We start from the raw sequence: 11,690 nt of genomic DNA, 5'->3' as shown, positions 1-11,690 counted from the left end.
TTATATATAATGTATGTTTTAATAAAGTATGTCCACAAAAGTGATTTAAATGGCAGGTGAATTAGCAAATAAATAAACCAGTAAACACATTTCAGTAAATATTCAATAGATACTTAAAAGTGGTCTTTATTATCTTACAAATACAAATAACTTATTGCAATTGGTAAACTTTTTGATGTATGGTTAAGCCATCGTAGTTGCATGTAAAAAAAATAAAAATGACGTTACTTCACCTGTTTGATGGCCCAAATCTGGACTGAATCCCTGCAAGAATCAACAAGAAAAGAAATTAGACTGAAAATATGAGACTATGTTAACAGACTGTGATGCACATAAACAGTAAATTTACCTTGTTTTCCAGACATCATCTCGACTTGCAGCAGCAGCAGACCGGACGTGTCGGGCTCGCTGCCTGCTGATGGTGGCACACTAATCTCCTGCTGTTGCTGTGGAGCCAGGAGTCCTTAGCAACCAACTTCACACCTGAGGACGCCTTGAAACTGGAGTCCGTACAACTCAACCTGTCTCAAGACTTCCGAGGCATGATGTTAAAAAGAAAGTGATACTTTAAGGTCAGCGGTGAGGCCGGCTGCTGCAGTATTTCTGGAGAGCTGCTGTGTGTTTGGATCAGATTGCAGATACAAAAGTGCTTTGATGGTCTGACGGCAGAGAAAATGTCAGGAGGTATGTTAGGACACGGCTGTTTCCTCACGAGAAGTCCGTCTGCGTCCCAAAATAAGCTGTTTTTATCAGTTTTACACCTATAAAAGTGGCACCACAGAGTGTCCTAAGAGTTATAAAGTTACACTTTATATCCACGTCTGTGAAAACAATAGACGCATCACACACATCTTCAACCAGCAGCAAAGAGGATCAATGCAATAAGCAGTTTCAAAATTAGTGTCACCAATTCAGCATCTAACCAACTGTGTCCCCTTCTGTTCCTGATTTATGGCCAGAAAAGTGTTTTTGCGTAATGCTTTTAATTTCTTTTACTCCTTTTATTTGCTTTATTCCTGTTGACCTTTTGTATACGCATTTTGTTCTGGTCCTTTTGTTTGACTTTTCTGGATGCGTGTTTGGCATGCGTGTTGATGTTTATTTTATTATACCCTGAGTTCTTGCCTTTGCTTTGTCTGTCAAAGCACTTTGTTAACAGCTGTTTTTAAAGGTGCTTTATTAACAAAAGTTATCATCATTATAATTATGAATTCATCATTATATCCTAAACATTTATGTGAAATTTTCTCGTATGAATTATTGAGTTGTGGCCAAAAACGTGTTCTATGAGTGGACGTTTGTGCTAAATTTGAGGAAACTCCCTTAAGGTGTTAGTGAGATATCACATTTAAAAGAATGAGACAAATGCAAGGTCATGGTGACCTTGACCTTTAGCCACCAGAATCTAATCAGTTAATTCTTGAGTCCACGTGTTCGTTTGTGCCAAATTTGAGGAAACCCTTCAGACTTTTGTTAGATTTTGTACCTACAAGAATGACATGGACGAAAGGTCACGGTGACCTTGAAAAAAATTTAATCAGTTAATTGTTGAGGATGTTTGTGCCAAATTTGAGAAAAAATTCCCTGATGGTGTTCAAGATATTGTGTTCACAAGAATGAGACGGACACGAGGTCACACTGACCTTGACCTTTCACCACCATAATCTAATCAGTTGAGTCCAAGTGAACGTTTGTGCCAAATTTGGAAAAAAAAAATCCTCAAGATGTTCTGATCACATTCATGAGAATGAGACACACAAGGTCACAGTGACCTTGGCCTTTGACCTATGACTACCAAAATCTAATCAGCTTATATTTGAGTCCAAGTGGGTGTTTGTGCTAAAATTGATAAAATACCCCAAGTCACACCAATCAATTTAGTGGAAACAATTTATTTAAGAAAAAAAATTAAATAAGACAAACTGTTCACACAATACTGTATGATGGACGTGTTTTGGTATTGGGGACAAAAAAAGTGGTTAACATATTTGAAAAAAAATAGTGCTCTTCAAAAACCTTTACATTCCTCAAAACTGGTACACATTAAGGCTTTGCACACAAAAAATATGTATTTCCCAAAAATGAATGGACAGTGAATTAAATAGATCTCACCATATAAAACGGCATTAAGACAAAATAACAAAAGGGCAGGAAGATGTGCGTTTCTCTCTGAAAAGGAAAAAAATGTGGTTATATTCTTCTTTTCAATTTTTTTTGTTTTTAAATAAACCCACTTTTGTAAACCCTAATAAACTTGTGTCATAAAAGCGATACTGTTTTTAAAGCTGTAAACCACCAAAAACACACAGTAAGAATATTATAGGATGGTATTATTGTTTGGTGACTCCGCTCATTCAATAATAAAACTACGAATTAACGGCTGATTATTGGAGCAAACTCGCCTCATTCAATAACTCTTTCATTTAAACCTGACATGGTTGTGGTGTCCTCTTGAAATTTTGCTTTGTTATTTTTTAATTCTAATATTAACGGCCACATCGGAGTCTCAGAAGTTTAATGTTTTTAAAGCTGAAAGACTCAAATTTGCACGTTGGCGGCCCCAAATGGCAGAAAGAGGTCACTGTTTTACCAGAAATCAAACGTACCATCACAGACTTAAAGCCTAAAGTTTTGGTTTTCGCTTTGAATTTTCAGCACAAAGTGAGTGAACGTAACAGATTTTTAGATCTCTTCGTATTGCTGTGTTTGATATGAAAAGTTTGCCCTGTTGAGCTTAAAGTGGAGGTATTAAATATGCTGTTCAGTAATAACAGTGCTTTTGTATTTTGTTGTAACAGACTGTTTGCTCGTTGCTGGTGATAAAGCTGCACGCAGCAGCGACACAGATGGCGTGAGTGAACCGACAGCCTGAAATAAATCCACTGTGATTCGGTACCGCCTGACGCTCCGCACTAAAACTTAAAGGCAGCTTTAGAGCTGCTCGTGTTTCATCATCCACAAGTGAAGCACTAAAGGATGAAAATAAATCTTTGAACCCCAATCCCACCGTAACCAAAGCAACAAATAAAGTTTTCTCATGAATAAATTAAAGACTTTCAGCCAGCCTGGTGCAGTGAAAGCGTTTCAGTGAAAAGGTGCAAAGAAAACCCATTAGCTTTTCTCAGATGGATTAAGTGACAACCACCACGCTGTGTTTTATCTGCCGTCACAAACCATCTGGATGATCATGTCCCGCGCGTCCTGGACGCCTGAGCTGAGCTCCGCCTCGCCCTTCTTCACGTAAGTGCCGATGAGGTACAACCTGCGGTCTCCGACCTCGGAGAGGGACAGAGCGTCGTGGAGGTCGGTGATGCTGCAGGCTCCTGGAAGGTCCTGGAAACGTGAGACAAACACGGTGGAGATTTGAATCACTCCTCTTTACTTCAAGATGCATCAGAGGATACTTCGATCAGTTCAGTTCACTTCAGCTTTACTTATTTTATAGTACTGTTACAGTTTTATAACATGAAACATACTGCATATATTCTTACTTATGCGTATCTCATAGTTCATGTAGCGTTGCACACGTATTTATATTTTTTGTATTTTAAACTTACATACTAGTTTTGCACTGAAGCATAAGGCACAATTTTATATGTTACGCACTTTACACACTCAGCACATTATCCATATTATAATTTAAATATATTTACATACTCGTGCAAGTTGTCTATTACTGTATGCATACTTTATTTACATACCTGTGCGATCTGTTTACTATTACTGTTATATATATATACACACACACACACACACACACATACGAGTATACGTTCACTTTAAGCATTTTAATTAAAGCCCCTTTGTGTATATTTTGAGTAAGATTGTAGGATCTTTGTAGTTTTTACAGCATGATTTTACAGTAAAATGAGACAATTCTTGTGAAAAAATTATGCAGTCTGTGCATCAGTTTTGACAATCAGGATTTTTAAAATCCTTCAAACGGTGCCTTTCATTGTTGGACATATTTCAGTGGCTTGTTTTACTCCTGTGTTTTTGCATTAAACTTTTCACAGATTTTGAGTAAATAAAACTACATAATTAACTGCATTTACTGTGGGACAGTGCAAGTACAGCTCAGCTATTACACATCTGTTAATCTGTTACACAAGACAAATACTAAAAAACGCAGCCGGAGCTCCTCTGACTCGGAGTTACTCCTCCGATTAAACATTGAGTCACACTTTTACAAAATTCTGATCTGAAACAATAAAATCTCATCCGCACGCGACGGCTGAAACGGTAAGTTGGTTATTATTTTTGGGTTACGTGGTGGACATTTGGAGACATCACCTTGGTTCATGAGAAACTGTGTCGGACCATTTCTCTATTTTCTGAACATTTTTAAAACAAACGAAAAATCAGAAAACTTAATCAATGATGAAAATAATCGTTTGTCGCGGCTCATTCAAAGACAAAGTCTCGGAAACTGTTGGAGGACGAGAAGGACGCAGGCTTTTGTCTAAACCGACCTGGAGTGTTTTTCTGTCACGCTCACCTGTTTGTTGGCCAGGACCATTAAAGGCAGCTGGGGGTCAAAGGTCAGCAGCTCGTGAAGAAGCCTCTTAGCGACGGAGAAAAGCTGCGAGTCAGACGAGTCGACCACAAACACCAGCAGCAGAGCTCGAGACATGTACCTCTGCCAGTACTGACGCAGCTCCTGCTTACCTCCGACTGAGGGACAGACAGAGGGACAGAGACAGAGAGAGACGGACAGAGAGAGCCGGACAGAGACAGAGACAGAGACAGACAGACACAGACAGGACGACAGACAGAGAGAGACACAGAGACAGAGAGAGACAGACAAACAGAGAGACAGAGACAGAGACAGATGGACAGATGGACAGAGGGACAGAGGGACAGGACTGTGACTTAAGACTGATAACTGACGCGGTTAAGACGTGCGCCGTCACGTTGAGAGTTCAGACTTACTCTCCAGAAACTCGACGTGCAGGTCGTCTCTGCTGATGGACACGGCGTTGAAGCCCTGCGTCGGCTCCACGTCCCGCTCCAGGCACCCGGTGGCTATACAGGACAGCAGGCTGGTCTTACCGGCTCCGTCCAGACCCAGAACCAGAACCTGAGTCCCCGTGGACTCTGCAGGTTTGGACTGCAGCACAGAACAGAACGAATCAGATTAAACAGACATTATGACACAAAGACACTTATTTCATACTTAACCCTGAGGAACGTGGACATGTGTGTCCTACACTGTTTTGTTTTACAACACTATGCCAGAAAAAAATAAAACAAAGCTTTTTTTTTGTTTTTTAAGCATTTTGAAGAGTTTTGACAGTTTTATATTTATTAACATTTTTATACTGATTAAGGCCATATCTTTAGATTAATGAATTCAATGCCTTTAAAGTCTTTCTGTATAATCCTCTGGCTTCTTGACCTCTACTGACACTTTTTTAAATAAAAGTTCAACTTTTCAGTTTTTTATCGTGTGTAAATAAATAAATAAAACTGATATTAGACCATCTTTGGTAATCTGTGATTCAAAATCACTACATTTGTAACAGGAAACTGCTTTACACAGCGTTTCGACTGGTTTGAATCACCTGGTCTGTTGTGTTGGAGAGGAAGATAATTTTCTGCAGATAATTTAATAACAAATAACAAACACTGAACAACAAACACTGAAGGAAATCGTACTTGGAGAAGTTAAGCTGGTTGCATCTTCAGTCCTCATTGTTGGATGCCACTAAATCCTCCTAAATCTTGCATACTGTTCCTTTAATCCGCAGATTATTTTCTTGATTAATAGATTAGTCTTTTGTCGTATACAGTATCAGGATTTGGAGGGACAGACTGACAGATTTGGTGTCACAGGAATCTTAAAAAAGTAAATATTTACATTTGATTGCATGCAACTTTAGTGTATTTTTGCATCTTCCAGGGCTGGAAATAAGCACCAGCCAAATACTGGTAAAATATACATTTGGTTACTTGATTTGCTTCACTTACAAACCAAAAAAAAGGGAAATCTATTGAGAGGCTTGTAGATTTTGGAATCCACCATCCACTGTGTCCAGTGGACAAAAAGGTAAATTTTGGTTTGATTTCTTTCAGAAACATAGGAAAACAAACAAAGAGCAACTTTGCAGGAAATTTCCCCCAAATTGCAAGAAATCGGTGGACTTGTACAATTTAATTTTTTTTTAAAGAAAGAAAAAAACAAATGTAAAAAATGAGAAAGCCATATTTATAATTTATATATATATTAGCATGTTTAAAGTTTTTAAACCCATTTTCTTTTACATATTTGTTTTTATTATTAATTTTATTTTTTGCAAATTTCAGGTAATCAATTCATACTTTTTTTTTGTTGCTAATTTGCTAATTGCTAATTTCATTGCTTTCTCATGTTTTTTTTTAAAAGAAACTAAGCCAATTTCCCAAGGCTCCAAAGGTATTAACCTGGTTTTAGTAGTATTTATAAACTTTGAACGATGTCTATAATTAAGGCAAAGGTTTAAAGACAAAAAAATCCCCTACGGCTGCTTTAATTTGGTTTATTTTAGGGTGTAACGTTAGAAATGTTCTGTTTTTCGTCGACTGCATGAGTCGGCACGTTAAACTGAATCCCAAAATAAACATTGTCATGTGCTTTTTTGACTTTTTCACTTTTAAACATATAAACCACCGGTGAAAATCCACCGGTGGTTTCCAGGAGTGTCCGTTACCTGTCCAGTCGCTTCAGCCGGCGTCTCCTCGCTCCTCTGCTCCCCATCTCCCTCTCCTCCCTCCCGGCCTCTTCCGCCGTCTTCCTCCGGCGGTGTTTCACGCTTCTTGTCCCGGGAGGAGGACGCGTAGTTCCAGATCAGATAGGTGAGTCCAGCCGCCAGAGCCGCGGAGGCTCCGAGGGCTCCGGCGAGTCTCAACCCGGACATCGCGCTCAATCGCCGGGCTTTGTTTTCACCAACTGCCGCTGTTTCTCCGCCCGTTTACGCCATCGTTTGACTTCACGTGAATCTTTAACTCTGCGTCCTCCTCTTCCTCCTCTTCCTCCGCGCTCAACAAGTGGACCACAGACAGGAAGCCGAGGAGGAACTTTGCACCAGATTTCCGGGAGAAGTTGCTTTTTTTTATCTGCAGGGTTACAAAGTCGCCGCTGAGGGGCGCAACTGTTCCCGCGATATTTTCAAGATATTAACCCTTTGGAACCTGAATAAACTGGCTCGATTTAGCAAGAAATTATGTATTTTTGGAAAAGTTACAAGGAAATAGCATGGAAATTGGTGTTAAAAGTAAAAAAACAAAGCAGAGAAACAATGAAACGGCCCGGGAAAAGGTGCTGACAAGAAAAAAATATATATATAAAGGAAATAGCATGGAAATTGGTGATAAAAGTAAAAAAACAAAGCAGAGAAACAATGAAACGGCCCGGAGGGTTACAAAGTCGCCGCTGAGGGGCGCAAAGGTAATTTTCTTGTGTTTTTTTAAAAAAAATATTATTATTATTACTATAAGCACCTCTTTTGAGTTTGCCTTTTTTGTTTTCCATTTTTGTTGCTGTTTTGTATTTACTATTTTTTTTTCAGGTAATAATATATATTAAACATCATGTTACAGAATTGTTTGTTTTTGGGGTTTTTTCTTGAACTTATTGAAATTACTATTATTTTCAAATAATATTGCCAAACAATGCCATAAAAGAATTAAGGTATTAGTTTATTTTTGTGTATTGTCCTATAACTTAAAAAATGAAGAATTTACAGCGCACAAAAGCAGTTTAAGTGATTTCAGTTTTCTAATTCGTCCTTAGAGCTTATTTTTTTTAAATAGTCATTTTTAATGTCACTTACATTATTTCTAAAATTAAAATTCTTAAATCTAATGAAGCAAAATGCTGTTGTTATTTTCTTAATTTTTCTTTTTTTTTTTTTACTAATTTTCAAACAGTAATATATATTTAAATTATGTTAGTTATTTCAATTTTTCAAGCACTTTTTTAAATTGCTTGTTCTTTTTCTTTATATATATGTATATACACATGTAATTTTCTTGTCCTTTCTACTAATTTTTTGCTACTTTTTGGGGTAATTTCTTCTTTCATTGCCTTCTTCCCAAGTTTTTGAAATCAAATCAAGCCAACTTGCTCAGGTTTCAAAGTGTTAAGAGTGAAAACGAGAGGGTGGGGAATAAAGGCAGAGTGAGTGAATACATTTATTAACAAATTAAAGGATTCTAGTTGCAAAGTAAGTGAAAATCAGCTCAAATCCAGCTGTTTATAAAAATAAAAGGTATTTTCCAAACCAATTAACTTCATTTAACCTGGAAGAACAAAAGCAAAGCACAGAGCGTCTTCGTGCGTCTGAAACTCTTTCCTCCCATCATCCTTTGAAAGGAGCCGTCTGGTTGGTCCTCTTCACCGGCAGCTTCTCCTGCTGCTCCGGAGCGCTCAGCAGCCAGTTCTGGAGCTTGCTCTCCTTCGCCGTCACCCCGAGACTCTTCCAGGTGCGAGCCCGCAGCGAGGGAGGCCTCTTTTTTCGGTGCAGACCCACAGTCTCCTGGACTTGCTCTGCCCCTGAGCTGGAGTCCACCGTCTTGGCCTGCCGGTGTCTCCTGGACTTGGACGCCTCCTGGTAGTTTCCGTAGCTCTTCTGCTTGATGGCGGACACGAGTTTGGCTCTGCTGCTGCTGGACTCCGTTGGCTTCTCCTCCTCCTCGTCCTCCTCGTCCTCCTCCTCATCATCATCATCATCACGAGACTTCTTGTCTTTGTTGTCCTTTGAGAAAGTCTTCTGTTGCCAGGCGATGAACTCTGACATGCACTCTTTCAGGCCGGCGGCAAAGTCTCGATGTGTCATGGTGGCCTGGCAGCTGACCTTCACCGTCACCTCCTTCAGCTTCTCGTACTGGCTCTGGATGTTGTTCAGCTCCTCCAGGATTTCGGCAGAGAGGAGCTCCTGGATCGCCGTGCTCCTCCCGAGAAACTCTGCGCACACGGGCTCCTTCTTCGGCTTCCTCTGCTTCTGGAAGGTGAGAACATGAGACATGGCGGTGTAGTGTATGGCTTTGCTCGCAGCAAGCTTCTCAAAGATGTAAACGACATCGTGGTGCTCAGCCTCCGCAGAGTCCTTCACAAACTTCTGAATCAGACCCCAGTCCCTCAGAGCGAGTCTGATCTTCACCGGCGGAGCTGCGAGCTGAGTGTGGTACAAACCAAACATCAAATACAGGCCTCCCACTCGGATCTGGTAGCTGTACGGAGGCAGGAAGTACTTCACGGCTGTGGCCAGCGCCACTCTGCAGAATCTCTTCATCTCAGCCATGCTGGTGATACCTATGAAGACGTCAGAGAAGCCCATCTCCCTCCAGATGGCCGAAAACACCTCGTACCGGACGGAGTCAGTCTGCTGGAAACGAGCCAGGAGTTCCTCCACGTCTTCAGTCAGAGGAGCGTAGAAGAAATCAGAGTAAATAGGCGGCACGCGAGGCATCGTGGCCACGAAACAAAACCCCAAACAGGAAACAGCGAAACTCTCAAAGTGCCAGTCAGAAGTCTGAAGGAGCTCTGGACGGATTCAAAGCAGGTGACGCTCATCATTGGCAAATTACCCAAAAACAACGCCCACAAGTGGCGGGAGTCAGTCATAGCGTTTGACCCTCAGAAACTCTTGATTTCTTTCAAAAACATGGAAGAAGAAATGACCCAAAAAACTAAAATGAAATTAGTAAAAAAAAAAAAAAAAAAGTACAAAATATTACCTGAAATTTCAAAAATGAAAAAAAAAAAAGATTAAAAAATAGAGAAAAAGCAAAGTAAAAAACAAAACTTAAAAGGAAATAAATTGAGAAAAAAATGTTTGGAAAACATTAATTCTGTAACATATTTTTAAAACATCTAATGATGACAATTATACATTTAGTTTTCTGGACATTTCTCTTAGGTTTTTAAAAAATAAATCTAAATCTCCTTAATTTTTGCAGTTTGCAGGACATTTGGGGTTTTCTTTTAAATGTCTTTTCAAACCCTTCATTTTACCATTTAGTGTATACATATACCCAAATATAAAGTCAATGATACTGGATTGGATATTGGATAAAAGTAAGAAAGCAACAACAATAATAAACATAAAAATACTTAAATAAAGACAGAAATTAAAAAAAGAAGAAAAACAAACAAAAGACGATGAAAACAAAAATGCAGGACATTTCTTGCCAAGTTACTAGCTGCCTTATTTCATGTTTTTGAAAGAAATCAAACTGATTTCCTCAGGTCTCAAAGGTTAAATTACCTGTGAAAGGTGTCTGAACGCTGCACAAGTGATTTCAATCCAGGTTTTAAAGAGTTAAAGAGACAGATTAGCCCAAAATTCAAGTTCATGTTTTTTCTCTCACCTCATTTGAGAGGAAGTATGTCTCACCTCGAGGGTGGATCACGGGGTGGTGACAGAGAGCGGCGGTCGAGTCGGACGGTTCCCGCCAGCCTTCAGTCTGTGGAGGAAATCACAAAAACACTCACATCCTGTTAGATATTGATTTATCAGACGGTGCGTTCTAATACTCATAAAAAGTCCCAATTTGTAGTATGTCAAATGCATTATGCCAAAAATACCATGATGTTATATAACATATGATTGCAGTTTGCAAGCCAGCATGCTTTTCTGCATTTTCTGACCCACAATTCTCTGCACGGCGAAGGATTCATCACATCGACTGAGCTGCAAACAGACAACTTACAGTCAGTGACGCAGACTGAAAAAAGATTGATAACTGATGACCAGTCGAATGGTAATAGTAGGAATAAAAACTGTCTAAGTGAGCAAAATTATCAGAGATTACAAACAACAAAATGAAAGCAAACATTGGCAGAGAAACAACTAATTTTACCGTAATTAATACAAAATATAAGAATCTAAAACGTATTCATCCACAACTTAAAAGTTAAAACTACATATATCGCAAAGTTACAACATGCAGAACTCTTTTATCTCCATGGTAACAAATTTATGAGCAAGAGGGTCAAAGTTCAGGGCACACTGTTATAAAGAAGTACTACTCACTTTTATGTGTACTCTTCATGCAACAGTACATACTTTGTAGGAGCAGCCATAGAATCTACTACAAGTAAAAAGAAAAAGTACACATTTCCAAACGCAGACAATATGTTATCAAACCTGTATAATTTCTGATTTAAAAATCAAATTACACAAACAATACTGTTCTCAGAGGTGGATGAAGTACCCGAAAGCCGTACTTGAGTAAAAGTACAAATGTCTTACCATAAAATTACTTTGGTAAAAGTTAAAGTTACCTGTTAGAATATTACTCGAGTAAAAATCTTATCTGATATTTTCTGCACGTAAGCATCAAAAGTAATTTTATGATATCTAATGTACTTAAGTATTGAGAGTAAAAGTACAAGTAAATGCTGTTAATAAAGAAGCAAGCAGAATTATGAGAATTTCTTTGTAACTTCACCTTAAAATAAAGCGTACATTTAAACCGAAAGAAAAAAAGTTTGTTTTTTTTTTTGTTTTTTTAGAAAGATTTGAAGAACAAAATCCTGTTTTTTTTTTTCTTCCTTCAGTCATCCCTTCCTCCCTGTTTTGTATTCACTTTCTAAGATATTTGGGGGAAATGTTGTAGAGTACATTTTTTTATTTGTGTAAATATATATTTATATTTTTAATGTAGTGGAATAAAAGTGAAAGTTGACAGAAATATAAAAATTCAAG

General features: G+C 38.6%; 2 protein-coding genes across 2 annotated transcripts; both read right to left on the bottom strand.

The window, feature by feature from the left end:
* Window positions 1–1,901: 1,901 nt before the first annotated feature.
* arl9 (ADP-ribosylation factor-like 9) lies at window positions 1,902–7,069 on the bottom strand. Its single transcript, XM_042493220.1, has 4 exons — window positions 6,690–7,069; window positions 4,933–5,110; window positions 4,499–4,674; window positions 1,902–3,333 (listed from the first exon to the last, which is right to left on the bottom strand). The coding sequence occupies exons 1-4, from the start codon at window positions 6,894–6,896 to the stop codon at window positions 3,157–3,159; spliced, it is 738 nt and encodes a 245-aa protein (XP_042349154.1). The 5' UTR covers window positions 6,897–7,069; the 3' UTR covers window positions 1,902–3,156.
* A 987-nt stretch (window positions 7,070–8,056) lies between these two features.
* LOC121948347 (snRNA-activating protein complex subunit 1-like) lies at window positions 8,057–9,577 on the bottom strand. Its single transcript, XM_042493725.1, has one exon. The coding sequence runs from the start codon at window positions 9,447–9,449 to the stop codon at window positions 8,340–8,342; it is 1,110 nt and encodes a 369-aa protein (XP_042349659.1). The 5' UTR covers window positions 9,450–9,577; the 3' UTR covers window positions 8,057–8,339.
* Between the last annotated feature and the right edge of the window lie 2,113 nt (window positions 9,578–11,690).

This window comes from Plectropomus leopardus, chromosome 9, assembly GCF_008729295.1.
Source record: "Plectropomus leopardus isolate mb chromosome 9, YSFRI_Pleo_2.0, whole genome shotgun sequence".
In the NCBI taxonomy this organism is placed as follows: Eukaryota; Metazoa; Chordata; class Actinopteri; order Perciformes; family Serranidae; genus Plectropomus; species Plectropomus leopardus.
The sequence above is the reverse complement of the archived record's forward strand: the minus strand, read 5'-3'. Positions and strand labels throughout refer to the sequence as shown.